We start from the raw sequence: 27,749 nt of genomic DNA, 5'->3' as shown, positions 1-27,749 counted from the left end.
GACTGAGGGGTTTCCTGGGGTGCAGGACTTCCAGTGTTAAAATTGAGAAAGGCCCCTGCCAGCCAAAAGCTGTTCACATGATGGGGAAGTGACCATCTTTGCCTCATTGGAACCATAACCTTCAGTTAGTAGAAACAGTCCCACTAAATTGAGAATATCATAGCATATTAAAACTGCTGGGGCCCTCAGCACTCACCCGCTCTCTCATTTTTGCATGCTCAGGCTCAGAGTGGTGTAGACATTTTCCCAAGGTCACACAGCTTGCTAGTAAGCATACCAGGAACCAGTTTCTATGTTTCTACAGCCCGTTTAAAGTATTTTCAACACCGAAATATTTGTCATCACCAAGTGCTACCCTTGACAGAGATGGTCACATGCCAGGACAACGAATCCCTGGGTGAAAGGATCATGTTTGTGACTAGCTCACAGGCACATGGCTTAACATCTAGTAAATGTGTGAAACTCTTGCTTCTTTACATCTACCTATTGTTTCAAAGGGAAGATTTAAGATGCTTGCAGTTAATGTCCAAAGTGCAGTGAGGACTGTTGACTTCCCCACGCAATGTACAGGAAGGATGTGGTAGCAGCTTCCAGCCCCTGCCCTAACTTCCACCTTCATTGGCTCTCCTTGCTCAAATGTCTATTACACCCTACGCTGGACTGCTAGTCTGTGCTGGAATACAGCCATCAGATTCTGGAAAATTCTGCCATGAAGTACCACCAGTGATGGCAGTCCCTTCACAAATGCCCTTCTGATCTCCTCAGCCTGATTGAGCCTCTGGACCCCTTAGTGGTTCATCTTTTCCTTTGACACTTAGCCTGTCCCCACGTCACTCGGCTGCTGGATGTCACAGGACCTGCCATATGGAACACTTCCGAAGAGGTGTGACAGCATTATTTGGTGGAATTGAAGTGTTTTTGGTACTTCTACCTCTCCTTCATTTTCCCCTGCCCTCTGGTACATTCTATCACATTCTCTCAGACTATAAAGTGTGATCTTCTGTGACAGATTTGGTTTTAGCTCTTTTCACTGGCACTTAAAAACAAAAATGTTGCCACTCTGTTATCCACGGCTGAGCTTGACTGGGAGAATATAATTAACAATTCACTGTCCCCACGAGAGTGACTTAAAAAGTACCACTGAATAGCTAGTTGTTTCATGGGAGCAGGAAACTCTTCTCAGAGCTTCTAAAATCAAAACTTCGCTGGACCCTACATTTAAGTCTGATCTACGCCAATCTATAGATATCGAACATTACTACTTTGCTGTGTAAACACACTGTGCAATCTTTGATTTTCTAGAAACATCTAGAATTCCCAACTTGGATGCCTCATGTGGCACTGCTGTTACGCTCTGGGGCAAGGAGACCGCTATTCGCCCCTTCAGAAGTACCTTCGAAGTGGAGGAGCGCTGACTTCAACAAGCTTCTGGCTTTTCTGTAATTTCACATGCGGGGCTATCCTCGGGAGGCGGCGCACATTTTCAGGTACCCCATCAAAACATATGACTCCGCAACGATGATAAAAACTTTGAAAGCAGTATGATTTTATTGAAATGTTTTAGTACAGTGTTGGAACATCTTACAATCCTATGTTCTAAGCCAATACAAGCACTGCAAATCATAATAGTGCCGAATGTAGTTGACATTCCATCTGACAAAGGACAGTTGCAATATGAACATCTGTAAGTTGGAGGCTGAGTGACTGGTGTATTCACATTGCTCTGGCCCCCCTTTGGCCAGATGTATGCCAGGTCTGCCTCCATTCAGCAGAGCTGGACGGGACCAGCATATTCAATGGTTTCACTTAAATGTTTCCAAACCAGCAAGGGAAGCTTGGGTTGTGGGAAGAGGCTGCCTGGAAGCCATCTTCCTCATCTTTGTTGAACTGAAATCACCCAACAGCTAAGGTTGACACTGCCATCGTGCATGGCGAAGTCTAATTAATGTATTAGAGGTGCTTTTAAACACAAAAGTGGTGCTCGATAATGATAAACAATCAGTTCTTAATTCAGAGAATGACAATACAGATTTTTCTTTTACCTTCAGATTATTTTAAAACTAGCTCTGTTTTATTCTAAATCTTAATTGAAGTGATTTCTTTTAAATGGACTGGTTTTAGTCATGTCAGCATGTCTACACTTGTATGCCAAATTGTTTGCTGGTTCCTAACTACATTTTCATTTTCCTACGCACAGAAATTCCAAGTAGAGATATCACTCATTTATCAAAAATTAAAAGTAAATGGCATCTCAATAAGCTCTTTACATATCTCAAGTTAACTTTCTTAATATAGTCAATCCATATGGCACAGCTGGCTTTACCAGGTTATAATATTTTTCCTCAAAAACCATTTTAAGTATAACTAAATGCTCATTTCTGCAACCACTAAAATGATACTTTTTAACTTTGATTCAACCTCTGCTGTAGTGAAGTTTGAAACCTTAAAGATTGCTATACTTGTTAATGACTTAAGTAGATTTTATTTTTCCACCTGCACAATTTAGATTAAGGAATTTATTCTCAGATTTTGAGATTTGGCAGAAGGGAGAGACTGTTGTTTATTATTCTATGCGGGCAGGCAAATTCTCTTTTGGGGCTGGTTGCCCACCAATGTGTAAGGCTTGCCTTCTGCCACAGTCGGGGGACACCTCACTTCGGAGGATGTCATCGAGGGCCATCTCGTGGAGAGAGCCATATTCCCTTCCAGAGTCACTCTTGGGCCCCTATTTGAATAGGATCTTAATGGAGTAACTAATGTTTACTTATCTGTACTTTTTCATAGGTCTTTCTTACCCACATTTTTCAAGTAACAACTTTAGTTGAAATAATCAGTTAGTTGCCTAGAAGACTTGGTACTTCTGATTTAAAAAGGCAAAAGAACATTAAATCAAAACTATTAAGATGATGTTTAAATATGCATTTGGGGTCACTCACAAAAATTCACCTTTGTGTTTACATCGAAAGCAAAATTATGCTCAGATTACTAAACCTGAGGGGACTTAGAGGAGTTTTGTTTTGATGGAAATCCACGACGTGAAATTATTGGAAAAAAAGGCAAAGTAAAAGCTAGAGCTAAAAAATGTGACCTAAAAGGACAAGAGGTACCCAAAGGACTGTCCACCTGGGATGGACAGAGGTGAGCATTAATGTGTCAGTGAGAGTGGACATCTCAAAATGGTTTCTAGATCAGATCTATCGCTGAAGATAATTTTGGAAATTTTAGAACATGACATTTCAGGGAGGCGATAGTTATAAGATGCTTTTCAGAAGTGCTAATAAAAAAAATACTGAGCTACATAGCCTGTGGTATGTCTAATGTTGACCCAAAAATGTGTCAGTCAGTGGCCATCTTAAACTATATAAAATTTGGTCCAAATTAAGCACAAAGACTGAAATGGTTTATATGGAACCCAGTTACTAAAAAAATAAATTCAAAATTCATGGTATTGTACATTTTCTAAGGTTTTCTTACAGCTTAAGGGCTCATACTGTACAGGGTTTTACCCAAACGTTCATAGACATTATTGTTATGTATCTATATAGAAAGCTTTATCCTGAAGTCACCTTTGGCCACTCTAAATATAAACTATGAACTTCCACAATGGAAATATAGAGCTATGGCCTTAAAACACTGACAGAATAAAGGAAAAGGTCCCCTATCAGAATAAGTCAAGATGACAAAAATATTTCTCATTTATGACAGTTTGAAGGTCAAATAACTGCCACCTTCCTCCCAAACTGGAAATATAACGGTTTGGAGCTATAGAAGGAGAAAACAACGGATTTTGGAACATACAAAGATCTGATGCTTTTGCGTTCTAATTGCTAAGTCCTAAAGCTTAAAAATCAGATAAACGCATACTACTCAGACACTAGCAGGCTTGCTCCACACTCCTATCATACGCATTTATAGCGGGACATGGCTGAACAGGTAAGAGACAGATTCACCGTTGTGGGTTCTTCGGATCGCCTCGGCCAAGATCATCGAAATGTCAATGACCTAAATACCAAAAAGAAGAGGGGAGAGGAAAGTAAGGCATTTCAGCCAAATTTAATTAAAAACGCAAAAGCCAGAAAACCTATAATTTCTCCAGCTGTAAGATGTACTACTGTCGAGACTTCCCATAGCCACTTCTCTGGAGAGGTCAGATGCTTTGGGTCTACCTTCAAATTACGCCCTGTTAAACCAAACCCCTAGAAGATTCTGGAAGCAAGATTTTCGGTGCAGGTACCCAAAGGCTTTTCAGGGCCACTGTTAACCAGAGACATCCTTTTCTTGGGGCACTTGTTTTATTTACTTACTTATATTAGTTTCAAGTGGGGTACTTGTTTCTAAATTAATTTTATTAGACTATTACGTGGAAGGTTTGCTCTCCTTTGGTTTCAGAAAATGCAGTGACTGTCATTTAAGAGCACAGCTATGATCATTCTAACTTTCCATTTTGCAGGCCACGCTCAACTGAGCTGCTGTAGTGTGAGAACAGCTATAGATAATACATAAAAATAAATGGGCATGGCTGTGTTCCAATAAAGCTTTATTTACAGAAGCAGATGGTGGGCCGGATTGGGCCGTCGTTTGCTGACTCTCAGCTACTGCTAATCAGGCATGAAAATCTAGGGCAGAGCTATTTTGACCATTTCTAAACATATCTGTTCATGCTAAATGAACTGCTTCGTTCACCAATGGATTCGAAGATCCACTTTGACCCACCTTCAGGATGGGATGGGGGCTTCTAGCAATGAAATGAATTGCCGAGGTTCGCTGCGACACAGAGGCAAAAATGAGGACTCGGACCCTGTCAACCTATTTCAGGCCAGTCAGTGTAAAGTGGTCATCACCAGCTCTCTGGTGGTCTCCCAAGTCAGGAGGGAAGAGAAGGAACAAAGCTCTGAGGACCCTCAGCATAGCCTGTTGCTTTTTTTTTTTTTTACCTCCATTTTTTTTTTTATTGTGGTGAAATAGATACAACATAAAAATTACCATTTTAACCATTTTAAGTATACAATTCGGTGGCATTAATTACATGTCCGATGTTGTGTAACTATCACTATTATCTATTTCCAAACCTTTTTCATCACCCCAAACAGAAACTGTGACCCCATTAAACACTAACTCCCCATCCCTCCTCCCTGAGCCCTTGGCAACCTCCATTTACTTTACTTAGTCTAGGTTCCTCAGAAAAGTGGGATCGAACAATAAATATTATATTCTTTTGTGGCTGGCTGGCTTCTTTCACTGGGCATAAAGTTTTTGAGGTTTATCCATACTATAGCATGTGTCTGAATTCCTCTCCTTTTTTAGGCTGAATGACTGATATTCCATTGTACAGATAGAGAACATTCTGGTTGCCCATTCATCTGTTAATGGACAGTTAGTAACCTCTTGGCTACTACTGTGAATAGGGTTGCTACAGATATGTGTATAAGTTTTTATTTGAACAGTTGTTTTCAAATTCTGGGGTATATACCTAGAGGTAGATCTGTTGGGTCATATGGTAATTCTGTTTAGCTTTAGCACAGCCTGCTTCTTACCGTTTTTCTATTGTGGTTTTATTCACTTACTATTTCTAACTTAGACTTCTGCCAGCCCCAGCCTTTCCCAGAGATCTAAATGAATTACAACCTCATGTACGAGCAGCTGCAACTTCTGCCGACCTCTGCCTTAGTAGTCACACACGGAAGACTCGATGCTATTTTTGGGGATCTGAGCTAGGTCCCTCACTGCTTGGTTCTGCCTGCAGTGTAGACAGTACCTGGATCTTGGAGCAGTGATTCATTTTCTCCTCTTGTGGAATCGTGTTGGTGACAACAACAGCCTCGAAGGCGGCATTGTTGATTCTGGAAATAGCCGGCCCAGAGAAGATTCCATGGGTGAGGATAGCATACACCTTGGTCGCTCCGGCTGAGAGCAGCCTATAAAACAGAAGACAAAAGAAATTAAGTGGACACGAATATTGTTGAAACAGTCTCCTCTTAGTGTGAATTTAAAAAGCGAAAAGTGTATTCCGTAAAGGAAAATGTGAAACCGGTTTTGTTCACATTTATTAGTCGAAAACCTAGAGGATCTTTAGGTTACGAGCTGCCGACATACTTTGTATGTCATAAAATCTGGGATTATCAACCTCTGCGCTGGGCCCGGGAGAACTCTTTGGCGTGCAGAGCCCCGGCACTCCACTCACTAGCAATGCCTCCCTCCTCTCTGTGTGACAATCAAAAATGCCTCCAGACATTGTCAAATGTCCCCCAGGTTGCAAAACTGCCCTTGTTTGAGAACCACTGGTTTAAACCAAAACAGCCAGAATATCATCGACATACATCACATATAATCAATGTAAAAAAAAAGAAAAACCACCGAGAGATTTTACATTCTTTGTCTTGTACTGCCTGGGAAGTCTGGCCTGAAGGCCGAGGGTGGCTCTTTCTTCCTATGCTCAGTTCAGGGGCTGCACCTTCTCAGACCCCTGGTGAAACAGACCGCAAGCTCAACCTTGACCATGAAAACCAGGCCATTAAGGACCATGGTTTTCTTCCTACCAATTAAAAATAAATCGGCCTAGGACTTCCTTTGGTCTAAAACGCCACTGCTAAGCAAATGGCAATACTTCGGAAAAAGAGGCCCCCTCTTAAAATGTGGATGTTTTCCCCTTCTTAATGATATGCTAACGCTTCCCCAAACCGTCCCTCGTACTTGTCTGCAGCGTGGCAGATTGTGCCACACGTGTCAGCCATGTCGTCCACGAGAATGGCCACGCGGTTATTCACGTCGCCCACCAGGACCATCCGGTCCACTTCATTCGCTTTCTTCCTCTCTTTGTGAATCAAGGCGAACTCCACATTCAACCTGTCGGCAATCGAAGTGACCCTGTGCAGACGCAGAAGGACATCTTAAACACCACCGATAAAATCTTATTCTTTAAAGTCGTATTTTAGCAACCAACTACACTCGACATTATGAAAGCAGCAGCAGCTCTCACTAGAGGTTTATGAAAATGGGCTCCGTTAAGCTTGAGGCCTCCGGAGACTAAGTCCAGTCCCTCTGGCCTCTGTCTGGTAAGTGCCCAAAAGCCATCAGCTCAGAAAGGGCTGGGCTGGCTATAGAAAGAGGAGGTTGCAGGCCTGGCCTGTCAGAGAGTCCAGGACATTTTGGATTTTTCCCGTGAAAAGTGGGCTTTGATGATGGAAACTTACCACAGAATAATGCCACAGATACGACGTGATGTGAAGTTAAGATTTTCCAGGTTTTTTTTTTAATAACTATCAATTTGTACTTCTTAATCCCTTCAGCTTTTTCACCCAACCCCACTACAAGTTTTTACAATATCGACCATTATGCAATTCAATTGAAAAGTTATTACTGAGGGACTAATACACACACTCGCACACCCCGACTTAGTGCGCAGTGAATGGCGAACATGACCCCTGTATGTTTTCTAAGTCCTGGTCCCATTCATCGCATCATCCTCAGATGGGAACCAGGAATAGGACCGCATGGATGCTCTGATGGGGGGAGCGAGCAAGCAAGAGTCCGTACCCCTGGTTCCCCTTGCCTGTTTCTGACCACTATTTTTAAATTGTGGTAAAATACCTATAAAATAGAACTTATCATTTTAATTATTTTGAAGCATACAATTCAGTGGCATTCAGCATCCACATCGCATTGTGCAACCACCACCTCTAATTCCCAGGCATTTCCATCACCCCAGAAGGCAACCCTGTCCCTGTTAAGTCACTCCCCACTCCCCCTCCCTCGGCCCCTGGCGACCTGCCTGTGAAGCTAGGTCATCTCTATGGATTTACCTATTCTGAACTTTTCATGTGAATGGAATCATACAACGCGTGGCCTTTTGTGTCTGGCTTTGTTCACTTAGCATGATGGTCGCCAGGTTCATCCATGTTGTAGCGTGTGCCAGTATTTTACTCCTTTTAGGGATGAATAATAATCCATTGTAAGCACACACTGCATTCTGTCTATCCATTTGTGTGCAGATGGACAGCTGCGTCATTTCCACCTTTTGGCTATTGTGAACAGCGCTGCTATGAACACTACCATACAATGATCTGTTTGAGTCCCCGCTTTCGAGTCTTTTGGGGACATCCCTAGGGGTGCAAGTGCGAGAATTCCTGCGTCATGTAGTAACTCTGCGTGTAACTTATTTGGCCAGTACTTTACCAGCTTTCAACTTGATCAAAGACCAACGCCACCTCTTTCAGATCCTAATGTTTTTTTCTACGTTGGAATTAGCAGGGACATCTGTTACCTCAAGCAAGGGACATGAATGAAAATGAGACCTAAGGCAAGGCCACCTTTATTCCATGTAGAAAAATCTCCATTTCCAGATGGCATCTTAGACTTGCCTTTCAGCCCTGTGGCAGACTAAGCCCCTGGTCACCCTTCTTGGCGGAAATAGAAACAATCACAATGCTAGATTACAAAGGGAAATGTCTTCATAAATGCATCATGGAGCTGGAAGGGTCACAGGAATCTTGAGAGGCTGAGAATGTAATGGTAGGTTCCCCTGGGAAGCTGGCACGCAGCTGAGATCTCGCCCTCAGGACTCCTATGGAGCCCTGAATGATGCTGAGCATGTTTGATAGTAGAGATATGGAAAAGAGAAGAAAGTCGACGGCCTAGCTGAGACCCGAGCGGAATGGGAGACATCCTGTATAACACAGGGATGCAGACGTTATGCCTTCAGAATGAGTGAAAAATACACCTGCAGCCCAGGCGAGGACGGGCAGGATGCGTGTGTCTCAAACTCCATACTACATGGAGGAGCTGGTTCTCTCTCGTACTCCTGGGCGTTGTTCATCCAAATCCCCATGCTGCGTATGATGAAAACCTTCAAGTGAAGAATCTAATTTGAAGTGATATTTTGGGGCAGCGCTCCAAGGGAACTGGCGACGACAAATACCAATTCGCTTATGATAAAATTCTAAGAAGAGGAGGGTGTCATAGAAGAGTCACAAAACATCCAGGAAAGCAAGACACCCAAAGTGAGGGCCACCAGAAATAACTGGGCCATAACGGCAAAATGTTAGACACTGGAATTAGCCAAGAAAGAACAAACAATGATTGTTTTCTATGTTTTAAAGAAATAGAAGCTTGGATAGGACCAAAAAAGACTATATAAAGAATGACAAATCAAGACTTAAGAATAGAATTTTGAGAAATAAAAAATACTATATTTGAAATTTAAAACTTAGTAGCGATTAAACACACCCGAGTATGTTTAGAGAACATGTGAGAATAAATTAGAAGACAAAGACAACGTCTAGAATATGGCCTGAGAGACAAAAAGTGATCAGAAATGTGAAAAAGCAGCCGAGAGACATGAAACGGTCTAGGACTCTACAGCCAGCAAAGCTGCCTTTCAATCATGAGGACAAAATAAAGATATCTTCCACCAAACTGTATAACGCAAGAAGTCACTTCCTGATACAACCACTTAAGGAAATTCTAAAGAATATAACAAGCAAAAGGAAAACAACAGATACATTGAGACGTGGCAGGGGGTGGAGGGAGCTAAGCAAAGATATCGGTCAATATGTGGACACGCCTAAATAAACGTTGGCTGTATAAAACCGTAATAAGGTCTAATTTAGCAGAGGAAAAATAAACTACACTAGACAACAGTTTTAAAGCACAAAAGATGGTGGTCACGAATCGAAATGTGTCAGTCATCATAATGGAAAAAGGACCAAACTTTCCAGCTCAAGACAAAGGCTACTGGATTAGACAAGACAAGACACCCATTTTGGATCTCCCAAGTTCTGGAGGAAATGAAGCGTTATGATAATGAGGTCCACATTCTTCCCACCCTTAAAAAAAACCCTTCTGCTTCAAACGAACCCCAGTTCTCTAGCCCACACCCTTTGTTTCTAAATCTGCTTACCGCTGGTTTCCTAACTTGATTTAATTGAGCAAAAAGATTAATTTGAATGCTGACAAAAACTTTGTCCCATAATCGCCTTAAAACACATATAGAAAAGATAAGCCATTTAAACTCTGACTAAGGACAGTTAGTTTCTCAGAAAACAAGACAGGTATTCCCAACAGACTCTTGAACGCCTTAGATAAGACGTGCACATATATTATTACATTTTTGGATTTGAAAGGACTGGGAAGACTTCAGCATGGCAGGGCCCTGGTCCACAACCTAGCCACTGTGGCCCATGTTCTAAGCCAAAGAAATCTGAAATCCAAGAGCAATCAGTATTCACACCTCTGCAGGGTGATCCCGCGCTCCCAGCCTGTCTGCAAGCGGACCAGCGGGGGGGGGCCCCAGAGGCCGGAGTGGGAACGAAACTGAACTATGTGGCCGGTGGGGTGGGGGGAGGGGAGGTTTGGCATGGGACATGAGTGGGGAGCCCTAACACTTCATGTACTCAGTGTTAATGTAAGAAGCCAGAGATAAACGAAGATATCCCTGCCAAAAGCCCCTTGGGTTGTTGCTAGAACATTCTTACTCCTGAACAGCCTACAACTCTTCTTTTGCACGTATAACTGAGACTTAATATATAATCCTAACAAATGATGAGACAATGTACCACAGAGAAATGTTAATCAGAAAAAAACTAGAAGAAAAATAGTTTGGTTTCCATTTCTTCTGGATACATGTTCATATTCTTCCCCAAAATAAAACACAATAAAAGTTAAATCTCAATTACTTAGTTTCACCAACTTCCCATACCAGTTTGGTTAACATTGACTATCTCCACAGTGGCAGGTGCTGCCTTCTAGGGTTTATTTTTTCTTAGCTGTCAACCCAATCGATGGTCAAAGATGATCCAAGAGTGACCTCTTGTGGCGATATTGATTTTGTTTGTTTGTTCTTTTGTTGTTTTACCAGGAACGGGTCAAACCTCAAAGGTTTTCCTAAGGCAACGAGTGCCACTTTGTCTGATAAATTTTCTTTGGTGAAATATGGCTTTTTGTATCACATAAAAAAGCCAAATAACATCAACTGCACATAGCATGTGTCATCTGAGAGGCCGTTCTGTCAGTTAGGGGGAACAGCTTACTCCAGCATAGTAGAAACTTTGGGGAAAGGGAAAGGAGGTGGCTAAAAATCCGAAACGTGTTGACTCTGCATTTTTTTTAAAGCAGGAGTTGACAGATAGGGGAACCTCGTATATCGTAAAATATGGCGTTTCATGTCAGTAGGGGAGAGATGGGTTATCTGACAGTTTTGGAACGACTCGACAGCTGGCAGGGGGATGTTAGAGTTGGATTCTTATTTCAGTCTTTATTCCAAAAACAATTTTCAGGTCAAAGAAAATTGGAACATTATAAAAGGGCGACCCTTAAAAATAAACAAAATCATGGGAGAAGAAAAATGTTGAGAGGGTGAAAACTTACTTCATAAACAAAGAAGCTGTAACGCGAAGAGATAAACAGGGCTGTTTAAGAAATGTTTAAAAAGTCCTGAAGAGAACAAAACTACACAAAGACATGAAAACTTGGGGAAATATTTGTCCCCTCCCTCTACAGACACACAACAAAGATGTGACTTCTTGCCTGTGCGGAACCCCTAATAATCCAAAGGAAAAGGCCTCCCAGCCAACAGAACAGGCAAAAGACAAGGAGACCCTCATGAATAATAAACATGCTGGAAAGGGCACGTGACCTTATCCAGGCAACTGGATGATAGAAAGAGATACCAAAGCCCACTTATCTGATTTGTAAGGTAAAACAGGTCTGATAACTTGCTGTACGGACAAGCCTGTGTAGAGAGTCGCTGGCATCCACACTTGATGGGAATGTCAACTGGTCTACTCGGAAAGACCAAGTTTTGGCACTGTCCATGAAAACCAAAATGGCTCATGCCCTTAAGACTCTGCAATTGTGCTTGTAGGAATGCATCCTACTTGCACACGTATACGAAACACACAAGCCAGTGTAATACTGCAGGACTGTGTTTAAGAGGGCGGTCACATGCCGCATGATGACATTTCAGCCAACAATGGACCGACAATATGACGGTGGTCCCCTAACAAGAAACCCCAAGAAAATTCACAATGAAGGCTTTAGCCGAAGCTTTTGCAGACTTCGACAAGCTCCTTAAAATTTGAAAACATGAACCCCCCCCCACACACACACACACACTGAAAGGTTTTAACAGAGAAGAATGCTCATGGTATATATCATGCACTTACAAACAAATCTATGATGGAAAAAAAAAAAAAAACCCAAGCAAACCGCCATGGACGTCTCTCTGAAAAGAGCGACACCCGCTTAAGAACCTCAGGCGGGCCCTTTGGGAGATGTTCCAGAGAACCTGGATGTGTTTAAGCTAAGTGTTATTACGAGAATTGAGAAGCTAAAAAAATATTAATGTTTATAAAGTAAAAGAAATTACAGTAAGCTAATGTTAATTTATTATCAAAAAATACAGTAAGAAATTACGGTAAGCTAAGGTTAACTCATTATAAAAGCAAAAAATTTTTAAATAAAGTGTCCCGTGGTCTGCAGTAGTGTACAACTGTGTCTAAGACCTTCACGTTCACACTCACCGACTCACCCAGAGCAACTTCCAGTCCTGCAAGCTCCATTCGTGGTAAGTGGACAAGGTACGTTTTTATACTTTTATATCTTTTATACTGTATTTTTACTGTACCTTTTCTGTTTAGATACGCTTGGATACACAAATATTTGCCATCGTGTGACAATTGTTTACAGTATGCAGGACAGTGACATGCTGTACGGACTTGCAGCCCAGGAGCAAAAGGCTGCACCTGGGTGTGTAGGAGGCTATGCCATCTAGGTTTGTGTAAGTGCACTCTATGATGTTTGCACAATGACAAAATCACCTAATGACACATTTCTCAGAACATATGCCTGTCGTTAAGCAACTCTTGAGTATACAAACAATACCTAGAAGTGAGAACGGGTAACTGATTAAAGGAACCATGCTGTACACAGACAATGGAATATTACCCAGCTGTAAGAAAACAATGGAGCCAATTAAGTTTTAATAAAAGCACAGTGAAAGAGTATATACACCATGTCACTGCTTGTGTGAAATAAAAAGGGAGATATATGTTCGAATAATGTACGTCTGATGCTAGAAAGAAGAGGTCTCTAAAGGAAGTGGGGGATGCTACCCTGTCTGAAGGTTTCCTCAGAGGATGTTTTCCAGACTCTAAAAAAATGAGGTTGGCACAGAAAAAGCAAGGCTACAAAAATCTGCGGAATCTATTATTCTTTTGGCTTATTAGCTCCAAAGTAATGTTTTCTGGTTAAAACAAAACAAAACAAAACAAAGAAATACGGCGGACACATAAAGCCGCATGTTGTGTGATACCGTTTATGTGAGATGTCCAGGGAGGTAATGCCATAGAGACAGCAAATGGTGAGCGGTTGCCAGGGGCTGGAGGGAGAGGGGATGGGGAGCGACTGCTAATGCACACAGGTTTCCTTCTGGGGCGCCGCAAAGGGTCTGGAATTAGCTAGGTGATGACGGATGCGCAAATCTGTGAATATACTGAAAACCACTGAACTGTGCACTCGAAAAAGGCGAATTGTACGTACGTGAGTTTTCTCTCAATAAAAGCTGTTATTAATGACAACTTTGTGTACCCCTTGGTCCACTTTTTCACCTCTAACCTTTGATCAGGCCAGTGGATTCGCCATAGTAAATAAAGATTCCACCGTGTGACTTAAGTTTCCAAGGAAATTGCAAGGTGGACGAGGGAGCCAAATGAAAGCCGGGCATTTGCATTTTAAAGATGTCCCGAAGCTTGGTGGTCCTCCTGGTCTGTCATGGCACATGTACGAGCTTCCCTGCTTTCTCACTGGGCAGGTAGACAGACAGGTCTCTTTAGCTCTCCCTTCCCAGATAACAGCACTCTGCATTGCATCAGCATTCTCCCATCTTCGTCCTTGGTTCTGGACGCTGTGCTGATTGCTCATCATCTCCCGAGTCTCTGCAAAGCCCTCCAGATTTGCTGCTCAGTACCGTCATGCCCCTCGGCATGCCTGCGCGCTGATGCTCTCAGTGCCATGTCAGTTTCTGCTAGTAACTGTTCTGTCGCTCCCACGTGCTGCCTGGCTGCTGCCCAGTGACCTGCAGATGGTGACTGTGGGCAGGCTGTGCCCTCTCGGCTTTCTAACCCAGATCAGCAGGCATGAGGTCACGGTCAGTGGAGAGAGCTTACTGAGTACCTGGGCCTGTGAATTCTCTCTCTGCCGTGGCTCTGCAGCCGGGGACCAGTTTTCATGTGGATTTTCTCCCCGTAGGGGTCCCCTACGTGGGGAGAGCGCATATGCCCCGCCCATCAACACATGGCATGGGCCTTCGGCTCCATTTCTCACAGATGCCTATTTGTCCCCCCATCCAAAAGCCTGGGTGAAACCTGTCCTCCCTCCTGGCCCGCAGGGGAGGGGTTGCCCTTTCACACCCTTTCCCTCTGGAGGCCCCTGGATCTGGCACCTGACGTCCCAGGCCATCTGAGCATGGCTTCCAGCCCTTCTTTATTTCTTGACTCCAGAGAGTTCCCTTTTTCCCTTGGTGCTCCATGGACAAACATTTATTTTTATAAGATTCTGTTCTATTTAGGCTCCCATTCTCAAGTGTTTGTACTAGGAAGGACCAGCGTGGTGAATCGTGTTAACTAAAAGCCTTCTTTTCCAATTAGGTGATTGCTTTTATAATCAGAAAAAAAAAGAACTTAAAAAACTTAAATAAAACATATTCTTTGCTGAAAACAAATACAGGTTTTTTTTTTTTTTTTTACTTTCACAACTGATGAAATGTCGACAAAGATGACAGTTAGTTCCCTGCTCTGCAGATAGATGAAGCTGCCTACTTGCCCATTTGCAAAATAGAGTAGTAAGTAATTTAAAACATGCTTCCCTATCTACTACGTGGCGCAAGGAAAGAGCAATCAGCAAATGCAGAAATGTGCCTGGTGTGGCCTGTGCCGTACCTTTTGGCTCCTCCTGCATCCGGGGAAACGATGATACAGTTTCTCCACTCGGCAATGTTCTCCCGGATCCACTGCATGACTGCGGGCTCCGCGTACAAATTATCCACGGGAATGTCAAAGAATCCCTAAGGGGGGGAGGGGGAGTCAGTGTCACACTGCAGGGCTTTTTAAAAGATCATCTTTCATTAAATAAAATTTGAATTTTTTATTCCAAAGAAGCCTTCTCAACGGACTCCCTTTTCTTCATTTGAATAGAATTTAATCAAACGAAATACGTTCAGGAAGCCTATTCCAACCCCATCTGCTACCTGTGGGGACGTGTCCTATTACCTTATGATGGCCTATATCCTAAGGAATAGAGAATGGCTTTGCAGGGCAGTGGGGAGAAGAGGTTTGTTGTTTCTTAAGCACCCGATTATAAGCCAAAGACTTCACATTCGTTATATCGCCAAGTGGGTGCAGGATAATTTGGCCTGCTTTAAAGATGAAGGAACTAAGTTATAAAGAGGTTAAAAAGCGTATAACGCTGCCATTTTAATTATTTTCCAGAAGCTGAGATGGAATTATGGAGTTTACAACCACGATGCCATTCCCAGTCCTTCAAAACTGACTGGAGGCCGGGCGGTGGAGCAGACAGGAGAAAGCATGTTCAATTATGTTTCCAAGTTCAGTAAAAAACGGAAAGCCAAGAGAGTTGCCACATACAAACTCAAACACGAATAGCGTTACCCTCCTTTGGAAATTATTTAACTTAACTGGTTAGGATTCAACCACTTGAATTAAGCCCCCAATCACAACAAGGGCAAGAAAGAAAATGTCAGCACCTGGATCTGAGAGGCATGCAGGTCCATGGTGATGATGTGATCTGCCCCCGCGACTGAGAGCATATTGGCCACGAGCTTCGCAGAGATCGGAGCACGGCTCTAAAAAATAAAGACATGGATTTTATATCAGGAAGAGATGGACACCTTGAGATTCCTCTGAGATGTACAGAAGAGAAATCACAGCTGATCTGTAACATGCTAATGAAGAAAATTAACATGAATAATTTTAATTATTTAATGCTTTAATGATTTCGATTTAATAATTATTTAATTAATAATGAAAATTACATGCTATAACAAAAAATATTCACTCCATTCTATTCACCAAATATTTACATTTGCTATTGCAAGACAATGTGCTTAACACTGGGTATAGAGAACAAATCTCAAAGAAGCAAACGATTAAACTATATACATGTAATATCTTAATTTATATAGTTCAAATCATGACAAGTGCGTAGAAGAGTAGGTGGGGGGGAAGGGGGCGGGGGGGAGGGCGGGCATGAGCTAAAACGAGAAACAGCATGAAGGACATCAAGTTCAAAGGGGCTGGTTGTCAGAGGCCCCCCTGAGAAAACTGCTTTTAAGGCGAGGCTGGCAGAGGTGAGGAGACCAGTATTCCAGAAAGGAGCAGCACGTGTGACCTCACCCAGGCTGAGAGATCACATCCAGGAAGTGAGCGAAGTCCAGGGCAGAGTGTAAAGGAATGCTGGGGGGGGGGGGAAGGGTGGGGAGAGAGAGGTCACATCCTGCACGGCCCTGAAAGGCAAGGCCAGCTCTTAAAGAAGAATGTACTGAAGCTGGAAGCTAATGCTGTTACAAACTAAACAAAAATCGGATCGGAAAAAGTACACCTTAAGGTGATGCATCATTCAATATTAAGAGAAACAGATGCATCGTGAATTACTGCGTATCCCCTTTAAAGTGACAAAACTTCTCCATAGAACTTACACATCATAAATGATGGATGATAACTCTGTCCGAAACGGTAATCCTATACGCCAGCCACAAAAAATATTAAGCTTAAAAGATTTCATTCAAATTTACACGTTTTATATCATTTATATCTCAATAAAGCTGAAAAATGATTTCATTCAAGAGTAAAAAAATCAATGATCCTTATTAAATACACACACCCAGTATTTGTGTAAACACACACGGAAAGGAATTACATCACTGTGTTAACAGATTGTTTGTGTTTTCTCTCGTACGCCATTTTAAAAAAAGCAACATTAATATAAATACATAAATTACAAACATGCATTTTTTTTCAACAAAGAATGCGAGGAAACAGCTCAAAATGTTAAGAGCAGATGTTACTATACTGAAATGATAGAGAAATATTTCCCTCATTTTTTTTTGCATTTTTCAACCTTCTCAACTAACGACGCGCCATCACCCATGTTTTGTTTACTCCCTTGTTCTGGTCCACGTTACCTTTGGGATAAAAAGCCCCCCGGCCGCCAGACTGGCTCTAAGCTACTGAGAGCTGGTCCTCCCCACAATCTGCCCCCAGCCTGCTCTCCCTCTTATGGAGAACGCTTCAGGTGCCGTCTACACCCGCACACCTGCCTCGCCTCCATCCCATACTGTCTCTGCTGAGCCAGTGCATTTGAACCTCCAGATCTGGTACAAATCTCCCAACTTTATGGGACTCTGAGAACTTCAGAAAAAAATGATCTGTCTCTTCTAAAGGGACACAGCACTGGCTAAGCATGTGGCCCCCACCACTTGGGGTCACCTGCTGAAAGACTGACATAAGATATTAGATGGATGGAGGTTCACAACTGGACGATGTGGCCCTCAAACACAAAGAATTGGTTGTGGAGAGTTTTCGCATCATCTACAGCGTACAGCCCTGTACCTTGTATACAATAGTCCTTTGATAAATATTTCATAATAGAATCTCCATACCACCAAATTTCCAAGGCTTCATCCTTAGCCTTGCTGACTGTGAGAATTAGTTTAACAAAATTCCAGGATAATTAAAAGAACAAACTGACCACTGGGGCATCTTTGTAATAGAATTTGACTCATAACGCTAGTCAATTTGGGGCTTTTCCTCTAATTTTTAAACCAGCAAAGATTCCTCCATTCATCTCTCTGTGGCAGCGAGCATTTCTTACTTCTGAGATGCAAACCACAGGGGTAACTTCTAAATTCATACTTTCTTCAAATCTTGTTTACAGATTTGGTTTTTGCGCTGTGTTTCATAATTTAGCTCAATGCTCAACTGAATCTTGCAGGAAAAAATGATGTACAAGTTAACTGACTTTACAACCAATAAAGAGGAAAATTAGTATGCCATTTTAACAAAGGGAGAGTTCAAGATACAGTAATCAAAAATGAAATGTTTGAGTCCCCTGATGAAAAATGGATAAGGTCCTGAGTTTTGTGAGCCAGCTCAATCATGACAAAGACTCTCCAGCTACTTCGGATCTTATTCGATGTCAAATTGATGCTAAAAGCTTCAATTGGACAACTTTGAAAAAAGTTCAAGATTGCAGAAATTTACTTTGGGGCAACTGTCCTCGATTTTTTCAGTTAATAAAAAGAAACAGTCTTATCATTGAAAAGAGAACACGACCATGAAAATAGTTTTGAAAAAAGCTAGAAGTCTTTTATTGCCTCAGAAGTAATTATTCCCAGCCTTGCCCACGTCATATTGTTTTTACTGGGAAAAGAAACTAGCAATTATTGAGTGTCCACTAGAGCAGGCGTCAGCAAACTGGAGCCCCTGGGCCAAGCCCAGCCTGTGGTCTGTTTTCATACAACCTGTGAGCTAAGAATAGTTTCTACATTTTTAAGTGGTTGAAAAACAAAAGAAGAACGATATATTGGGACATTTGAAAAGTATATGAGATTCATATTTCAATGCCCATAAATTAAGTTTGACTGGAACACAGAGACACCCTCTCATTTACATATGATATATGGCCGCTTTCATGCCAAAATGGCGGAGTTGGGCCATCTGTGTCTACCCAGTGGTCTGCAAAGCCTAAAAAATCTGACACCTGGCTTGTTTTGTAAAAAGTCTGCTAAGCAGTTTATAAATAGTAGCAAATATTATTCTTAATTGACGAATGAGGACACTAAAGATGCAAAGAGCTTAAATTACTTTTACAAAGGACAAATTGAGTAAATAATGGCACTGAAATTCAAATCTGAGTCCACCTGATTCCAAAGGTGGAACCCCAAAGCTCAGACCAGGCTGGACCACACCTTTTACAATCAATACTGTGTCATCGTCATTTTCCATGGTAGTATTACATCGTGCTGATGTGTCAAATTTATGAAACCATTCCTTCACTGGCGGAACTTGTCTCTGAATTCTTGCATTTATAAATAAAACCAAAAATAAAATTGTAAAGAGGTACGGGGCTTGCTTAAAAAGAAGTAGTGAGATTAAAAAGAACGAAGCAAGCTTTGAATATGGTTAAAAGCCTGCAGCTTTTTCTGGGCTTTGCAGGTAACTCTAAGTAGATCAGTTACCTGGAACTTCCTCGTCTTAGAAGTGACAGACAATAAATAACGTTCGGTGGGAGGGGAAACACAGGAGAAAGTCTGGGAGGGCTGCCCAGGGCTTCTCCTGTGTCCGAGGAGGAGAATATTCTGAGCCCAGAGAGTGAGAATGGCCCATGACTTCCCATCGCGTTCAAACACTACATGGCCTTTAGCCTACCTGAGTGACACCAAAGATGGGAGATTGCCCCCTCCCATCACTCTGGGTCCCCTCATCGCTCACCCTCCCGGGTAAATGAAGTCTGCTCACAGGCTCAGGTCATCGCTTATGTTTGGACTAAATCTCATTACCCTCACTTCGACAGTTTCCCAATACAAAGCCATTCTATTAGATCTAAGGAAAGAAATGGATAGTTTGAAAAATTACCAACGGCTATTACCAGCCATTTGACAAATACAAAGGCATACCTGAAATGATAGGCAAAGTTTTACTTTTCCCTGTCGACCAATTTGGTGAAAGAATGAAATCACTTCTCTCTTTATTATAATACAAGCCACACTGATTACACAGACATGTCAGAAACGGTGTCAGAATAACCTACATGTCTGGCCGTGTCCAAGGTGAGTCCCAAAGCTAGAGGTCTCTAAAAGGGGACCATGTGTCAGATTCTCCCGAGACAGCCGGGGTAGACACTTGTTTCCTACTGTAATTACTCAAGGAGCCCCTTCCAAATTCTCAAGTGTCCTGGCTTGGATGACAAATGATATGTAATAATGACACTATTGCAAAGCTTGAACCGTCCTTCAAATATCCACTTAAGGTCCCCAGGAGTGGGCTGAATGGCAGCCCCCAAAGGTATCAGGTCTAAATCCTTAGAACCTGGGTAACTGTTAAAGTCTTTGCAGATGTGACTAAGGATTCTGATAGGCAGATGCTGCCACCTCACAGAGCGAGATTTGACAGAGAGGAGAAAGGCAAGTGAAGATAAAAGCAGAGGTTGGAAGGATGTGGCCTCAAGCCAAGGGACACAGCAGCTACCAGAAGCTGGGACAGGCCAGGAAGGACCCTCCCCCCTGAGAGCCTCTGGACCAGCGTGGCCTACGGCACCTTGAGTTCCCACTCCTGGCCTTGGAAGTGGCAGAGAATATCTCTCTTGTTTTCAGCCAGCCAGTTTGTGGCCATTTAGTATGGCAGCCTTAGGCAACTGACACGGCCCTCCACGATTCCATCTTTCCTATTGGTTTCTCTAACAATAAGCCACTCAACTCGCGAACTCAGGATTCCCTCGGCTGCTGTGTGTGCAGCCTCAACTGTGACCGCATCCTTGCTCCTGTGCTGTTGACAATGAAAATCTTATTTCGTTCAGCAGCAGCTAAATTCAGAAAGTCGTGGAATCTTCTGATCGAGTTAAAAATGAAAAGCAGCTACCATGTTGTTCCCAAGGGACACACGACACAGTGATGAAGAAAGGGCACGAAGGAGGAAACAAGTGCTCAAAATGACCCCAAAATGGCAAACCGTCAGACCAGCCCCACGTTAGGGCGGCCCCGCCAAACGATCACAAGCCCCGTTAAAGCTCCCCTCAAACTCCGACTTGTATTATAATAAGGAGAGAAGTGATTTCATTCTTTCACCAAAGACCACATCTTCCTCAATTTCTTCTAAAAACTCACAGAGTTTCTCTAGTGCTAGTGTTGCTAAAAGAATAATTCGACAATATTGGCTTCATTCTCCCTGAAAGGTTAAAAAGAGATAATGGTGTGTTTTGAAAATCGAACTTTTCATTTTGAGACAACTGCAGATGCCGAGATCCCGTGTGTCCTTCACAAAGTTTCCGGCATTGAGACAGCCCAGTGATCCGATTCCAACTCCCCCAGTTTTGGGTGCTGACCGGCTGGGTGTGCGGGTGGGTATTTAGTTCTAGCCACTGCCACAGACACATGACAATTTCACAAGGGCTACTGTGGTATTTTAATACCTGCAAAAATATGCGGAATCTGTTTCTGTATCTATAGGTATGAACACGATGGCTGGTTCAAAGACAAACTTTTGAAAAAGCCAAGGTGAGAAAACATAGTTCCGCGATCGTTGAAATAAGAAGGCAAACATCTCCCGGATATTGAGATAAAACGTGAGGGGAAAAGAAATGTAGACGTTAACCCAGAGCAGGTTCCTTCAAGAGGACACAGCTCTCGTACCTTGTCCTTTTTGTCTTGTCGGGCGTATGGAAAACACGGGATCACAGCAGTCACCCTGGATGAAGACGCGATCTTGCAGGCGTTGATCATAATGAGAAGCTCCATCAGGTTGTCGTTGATCTCGCCACAGCCACTCTGGATGATATAGACATCTTCCCCTCTCACGCTTTCGCCAATCTCAACGCTAGGAAAAGCAAGATGTCATCAACTAATGGGAAAGCATGTTGGTGTCGCGGGGGTCCCCAAGAGCACCCCCAGGGTGGACGACTCGGCACACAGTTGTGCTCATGACTATGACTTATTATGGTTAAAGAATACAGAGCGAAGGGAAAAGACACGTAGAGTGAAATCCAGGGAAAGAGACGCAAGTGTCCGAAAGTTGTCCCCAGTCGAGTCATAGGTTGAGCTTGAATCCCCCCGCGACGAGCTGTGACAACACGCGTGAAGAGCTTGCTGTCTACCAAGGAAGCTCATTAGAGACTCAATGCCCAGGGGGATTTATTGGGGGGGTTGGTCGCATAGGCACCCCCTGCCTGGCACGTACCAAAATTCCAGACACCCAGGTATTCAGCATTAACTGCACTGTTCATACAGTTTAGCCGTGAGCCATTTCTATCAGAGAACGGAGGGACTCTTGCAAAAGCTAAGTTCCCAGAGGCCAGCCGAGGGCCACCTTGCAAGCAGGACTTTCTCACATGTGACACGATCTTATGCATTCTTTAGAAATTTGCCTCAGTCTTGCTATGTTAACTCTTTTCTGCTCAATATATTTAGTTTTTTTCGTTTTGATTCAAGTTACATGTACACAGTAATCAAAAAATTCAAATCATTCTGTAAGGCTTATGACAGCCCGGAGGCAACCAATTTCGATTCTTGATACAGATCTTTGAGTCTCCAGCTAATGTGTTTGTATTGCTTCATCTTGATTTCTCATTTCCAGGCATGTGTTGACTCTTTGCTATGAAGATGAGGATTTAACTATTTCCTTCCCGGCCCCTTCACTTACACTGTCTGCAGCCTCCCAATCTCATCTGGCCACCGTCCTAATACACATCGTCACTCGACCAAATGAGCTGCATTTTAACTACGTGAATACTATTCAGGGCTAAGCACACACAGTGAACTTAAAGCAAAGTCTGTAGTATTTCCCTTTAAGCAGAACTTTCTTTGGAGGGGTGGGAGGTGTTTTCCTGGAGAAAGTTATCCTACCTTTTGATGTGCTCAGTTTTTAAGCACTGAATACAAATTCCAGCCTAAATGCTGAGCTAACGATCTCAATCCCACGAGGTCAGAGACCTGACGTGCAGTCTGCACTCCATCCTCTTGCAAGGGTCTGACCGAGACCCTTTCGGCTCTGCCCAGCTGGCCCGGGGGTTTCCACCACCCCTCTCTCACACTCCATTTCCCACTTTCTGTACCCTTTCTTGGTGTACTTCCATGTTTTGCTGTCATCCTCCAGTAGCTTAAGAAAGAGTAAACAAGAGCTTCAGAAGTCTCTGCAAACCGCACATGGAAAAATTTCTATATTTCGGGTATAGAATTTTAACTAGTGAACCTGGCAGGTGTCTTCCAGGGCAAGGAAAGCAAAACAGTGCCCTGTGCCCAGGCAGATCCTCCACAGAGCGCCACCCGAGAACCAAGGACACGGTCAGCTCTGCTATATGACGCTTGTTTTGAAATGGGAAATTTGCTCCAATGATCATTAGAAATGATTTGAGCATAACGTGAATTTTGCACCTGCTTTCCCATGAACTCTCACCTACAGAGACTACAGAAGACTGCGCCGCAGCCAGCTAAAGGGAGCCCCGAAAAAACACTCCAAACACACACACACCGTCACAATGACGACAACCACACCCATCCACGTCTTGTGTCACAACTTTCAGCACGGTTTCAGATGGCCGTCCCTCCACCTCCTCACAAGAATGCAAGAGCTGCAACCCTGCTGAGACCCGCGTGGACAAGAAAGCCACAGGTCTTTTTTGACGGGAAGCACCGTATTTATCATAGTATTTGTCTTTTTTTAAACATGTAATACGTGTACAAGTATTTCACCATTTTTATTACACTTCCATCTTTTTTCAAATATGTCACCGAGGAAGATTTGAGTGCTATGCCCCTAACTGCATTTTTCCCATAAGCCCTGCCGTATGATTTTGCATAGCGTGGTGACTTTTAGGAACGCGTCTATGACCTTACGGAACCGACTGTAAATGAAAGGCACATCCAAAAAAGAATGCCATCAAATCTTATTTTAAAATTACAAATGAGGCACATAATTACCTTTATCCTTTCTTCTGCTATAAGAAGCCAATTATATTCAATGGCGTTGTTTTATTAAAAAAAAACTATTATTTCTAAAGAAAATCTAAACACGAGTGACATTTGGGATACCATAGAGTAGCTTATCTGAATCAACAGAAACTTCTATCTAACTTCAAGTAGAATAATTAGAAGACAAAATGAACTGTTTCAAGTTGATACGATCTGAAAATGAGTTTTGGTAATAGTGGGTCATATTCTTGCATGTACTCAGTTGTAGATAAAAATAGTACAATGTTGACCTCGGGGCGAGAGGGACAGACAGAATTCTATGTACTCCTTCCTATCTTGAGTACGAAGGAGCTAAAATGTAATTTCTTTGTGAACATTACATTAACTGCAGGATGAAGTCAATTTGGAAATCACAGTACTGAATAGCTCAAGGGTTGACAATCTAAGCCCATGAGCTGAGAATGACACGGTAGGCAGAATGGCCTACCGAAGACGTCTATGTCCTAATCTCGCGAACTTTTGATTGTTAGTTTATGTGGCAAAGAGGAAGCAAAGTGGCAGACGGAATTATTTATCAGCTGACCTTAAAGGCAATTATCCTGGATTGTTCTAGTTGACTAATAGAATTTCGAGGCTCCTTAAAAATGGAAGGAGACAGAAGAGGTCAGAGAAAGAAGTGAGGACTGAAGGAGAGTCAGAGAGATGCTATGTTGCTGGCTTTGAAGATGGAAGGAGGCGCTGAGAGCCAAGAGATGCGGGTGCCCTGTAAAAGGTGGGAAAGGACAAGATTTTTGCCCCGGAGCCTCCAGAAAGAAACGCACTGACCCATGATGGACTTCAGAGACGGGGGCCTGCAAAGCCTAAAATATTCACTATCTGGCAACTTCCGGTGTGAGGACTTTTTATCCCAAAATTTCAGCCTCTTTGGCCTATTTTTCCTTAGGGACCTCAATCCTCATATGATTAGCAGTCCAGGGGAGAACAGAAAATACCATTACCATGGCAACTCTTCCCCCCAAAGCTATTCCTGCTTTTACTCATAAAGATGATCATGAGAGATCTTTATTCTAGGACTTTTGAAAACTGGGGCCAGAGGCTGCATCCATTGGCTGTTCAGATAAAGGATCTTTACTGATCTCGAAATAAGGCTGATGTGTTTATCTGAGTCAGTGATCAATGGACGTGGTAACTTAAAGATGGCCACAGACTCTAAAAACACTTTTCCCATCAAGAAGACTCCCTTTTGGATCTGGGAGGACTCTGTGCTTGACAACAGAATGTGACAGAAGTGACAACGTGCCAACTTTGGGGCCCAAGCCTTAATAAACTGGTAGCTCCCACTTCCTGTCTTTTGGACTATTGGAGCTTGGCACCCAGCTCCCATGCTGTGAGGAGGATGCTCAAGCAGCCCTGTGCAGAGGTACTGAGCTTTCTAACTGAGCTCCCAGGCCAAAGCTGGGAGCAACTTGCCAGCCACGTGAGTAAGCCATCTTAAGAGTGGATCCTTCAGCCCCAGTTAATTGCCCCAGATGCCACTGCATGGGGCGGAAACAAGCCTTCCCTGCTGAATCCTGCCCAAATTGCAGATGAGAGTCAGAAAAATAACTGCCTTAAGCCATGAAGTTCTGGGGGTGATCTGATACACAAGAGATAACCAGAACTTTGCGTCTTATAGCAGAGTAATGACTCTGGGGGCAGGTTAACAAACAAACCAGGGTAAAATGTTATAAGACATTCAGATACCATCATCAGTGGCGTCCTAGGACATCATCGTGGCATCTCAGTGGTCTACAATAAAGCCGGGGCAGACACCTCCCTCATATCTGAAATGATTTAGAGTTGAGAAGGTAAAAGCAGGAGGCTGTGTCCGATTACGAAGTGTTTGAAAAAAGGGGAATGGAAGGAGTGATGGCCGAGAGACAGCAAATCAGATTTCTGGTCCTGGCTCAGTAAGAGACTCAGGAAGGGGCCCCTTACACAATTTGAATCACTCCTCTCTCCCTTTTGCCCTTCTGGTTCTGGTCCGCAGGCACACACGGTAAAAACTGGACCACTAGCACAGTACCTGGTACAGAGCGGACTGTTGGTAACAATCACCCACTGGACCCACATGGTTCATGGGAAAGCAAAAGTCCAGAAGTTAATCCTTTAGAGTCTAGATAGTAAAAACATAAAATGTAACTATACAAGTAACTCCGAGACTTCATGTAGAGCGATTTTTGAGACCTCGAGATATCTAATTATCAAGTGGTAGTTATAAAACACTCAAAACCATGTAAAATTGAGTCTGCTTTAATACTTCAAAGTCAAAGTTTCACCCCCACAGTACAGTACTTTCAGCAGAAATCCAACACTGACTTTTTGGGGGGCTTCTGATCTACACTAACCAGGTCGCCCCCACAGCAAAGGATCGGGCTGCACCCAGATAACATGAAAAGGACACCACATTTGCTTTCAAAATCCACTTTCTCTGGAAAAGTCTCCTCTATTTATATGACACCAGCTCCTGAACAAAATCCATTATCGCATTCTTCTCCTGTTTTTAAAGCTACTGAAACTTGAACAGGACTGGCAAAAGATTGCAACATTCAAACCTTAGCTGTACTATCTTTCTCCAGAGCCCTTGACATCCCCGTGGGCTTCTGTATTCAACTCTGCAAAGAATTCTTTACCCGCGGAGTCCCAGCATTAATGCCACCTCGTACTCAGTCACAAATGTTTCTCCACTTACATTATCATCGAGGCCATGTGCTTGTAATTTCCCACCCGGAAGAAGGGCTGTCCACTTTCTAAAAAGCTGACCGCCGCCACCACCTTCCCCACAGGTGTAACACCTCAGTATCTAATAAATTTTTGCCTGACCCAAGGTCGTCAAGATTTTCTCCCATGTTTTCACCTAGAAAGTTTTAGTTCTCGGTTTTACATTTATGTCTGTGATCTATTTCAAGTTAAATTTGAAATGGATGGAGGTTTTTTTTATTTTTTTGCAGCGAGCACCAAAATAATGCATCGCTTGTTGAAATGCTTAAGTAGATCTTGGGGAAAAATACAAAAATGACCAGCAACCCTGTACAGTGCTAGACATTTAAGGAAGGGGACAAATGACGTCGACTTGAAATTAGTCAAAGAGCCGAGGATTCAGGCAGGTGGAGAAAGGAGCCCTTGGCTCACTGAGACATGGGTGGCACTTACACTCCAGCCATGGCCTGGCTGCTGGACACGGTAGTGTCCCAGAAGAACTACGAAGGAGCTGGAAGTTCATCATCTTTGAGGCAAAAGAATTAGAGAAAGTGCAGCTGAATCCAGCACGTGCGCCGCGCAGTTCCCACGCTCTTTAAACCCTTTGCACAGCCACACCTTCTGGTTAACCCAGGGGTTTGCACCCCGGCTGCTCGGAAGAGTCATCTGGTCATCTGGGAGCTTTGACCACGCACCTCCCCCAGCCCGTGAGCTCGGACACCCCGGGCAGGGCGGGGAAGCACCATTTTCAACCGCCGCAGGTGAATCCAATGCGCAGCCGGGGGCGTGGGCGGAACTGTACCGAGCACGCGGGGTTTGGGATCAGCCTGGCAGACACGCGAAACCGCGGCGAAGACACCCAGGGCGGCCTTCCCCGCACCCAGGCGATTCCCGCCGGCTGCGCCCACCGCGCGCCGAGGTGCTGTGACCACCCCCAGGTCTCCCTTCCGGGCTGGGGCCGCCCTCCCCGGCTTCCCGGGGCGCCGCGACGGTGGCGCGGAGGCCGCGTCGTGGCCGGCCCGCCCCGGAAGGTGGAGCACCCGCCCAGCCATACCCTGCAGTCGCGCGCCCCGCGCCCTCCCCCGCACTGCGCGGCCCCCACCTGGTCTCCTGGTTGCTGAACTTCTTGGTGATCACCTTGCCCAGCTCCAGGCCCAGCCGGTCGGCCACGCGCTGGGACAGGTCATGGTGCGAGCTGCCACTGAAGAGCACGATGTTGGGCATCCTGGAGCTCAGAAGGGTGCGCGGCGGAGACGCAGTCGGCAGTAGCAACCGAGGCGGCAGCTGGAGCGGGAAAGCGCGGCTGCCGGGCGGAGGGTGG

The 27,749-nt window shown here is 43.7% G+C and overlaps 1 protein-coding gene across 1 annotated transcript; it reads right to left on the bottom strand.

Annotated features, from left to right (window-relative positions):
• Positions 1-1,524: 1,524 nt before the first annotated feature.
• On the bottom strand, positions 1,525-27,749 carry PRPS2 (phosphoribosyl pyrophosphate synthetase 2). The gene is made up of 7 exons (XM_016119602.2): positions 27,531-27,749; positions 21,416-21,599; positions 15,755-15,853; positions 14,931-15,055; positions 6,691-6,864; positions 5,756-5,915; positions 1,525-4,002 (listed from the first exon to the last, which is right to left on the bottom strand). Exons 1-7 carry the CDS (start codon positions 27,650-27,652, stop codon positions 3,910-3,912), a joined length of 957 nt encoding a protein of 318 aa, XP_015975088.1. The 5' UTR covers positions 27,653-27,749; the 3' UTR covers positions 1,525-3,909.

Source organism: Rousettus aegyptiacus, unplaced genomic scaffold, assembly GCF_014176215.1.
Source record: "Rousettus aegyptiacus isolate mRouAeg1 unplaced genomic scaffold, mRouAeg1.p scaffold_m13_p_9, whole genome shotgun sequence".
Lineage (NCBI taxonomy): Eukaryota > Metazoa > Chordata > Mammalia > Chiroptera > Pteropodidae > Rousettus > Rousettus aegyptiacus.
Note: the sequence above shows the minus strand (reverse complement) of the source record. Positions and strands in the feature narration are given on the sequence as shown.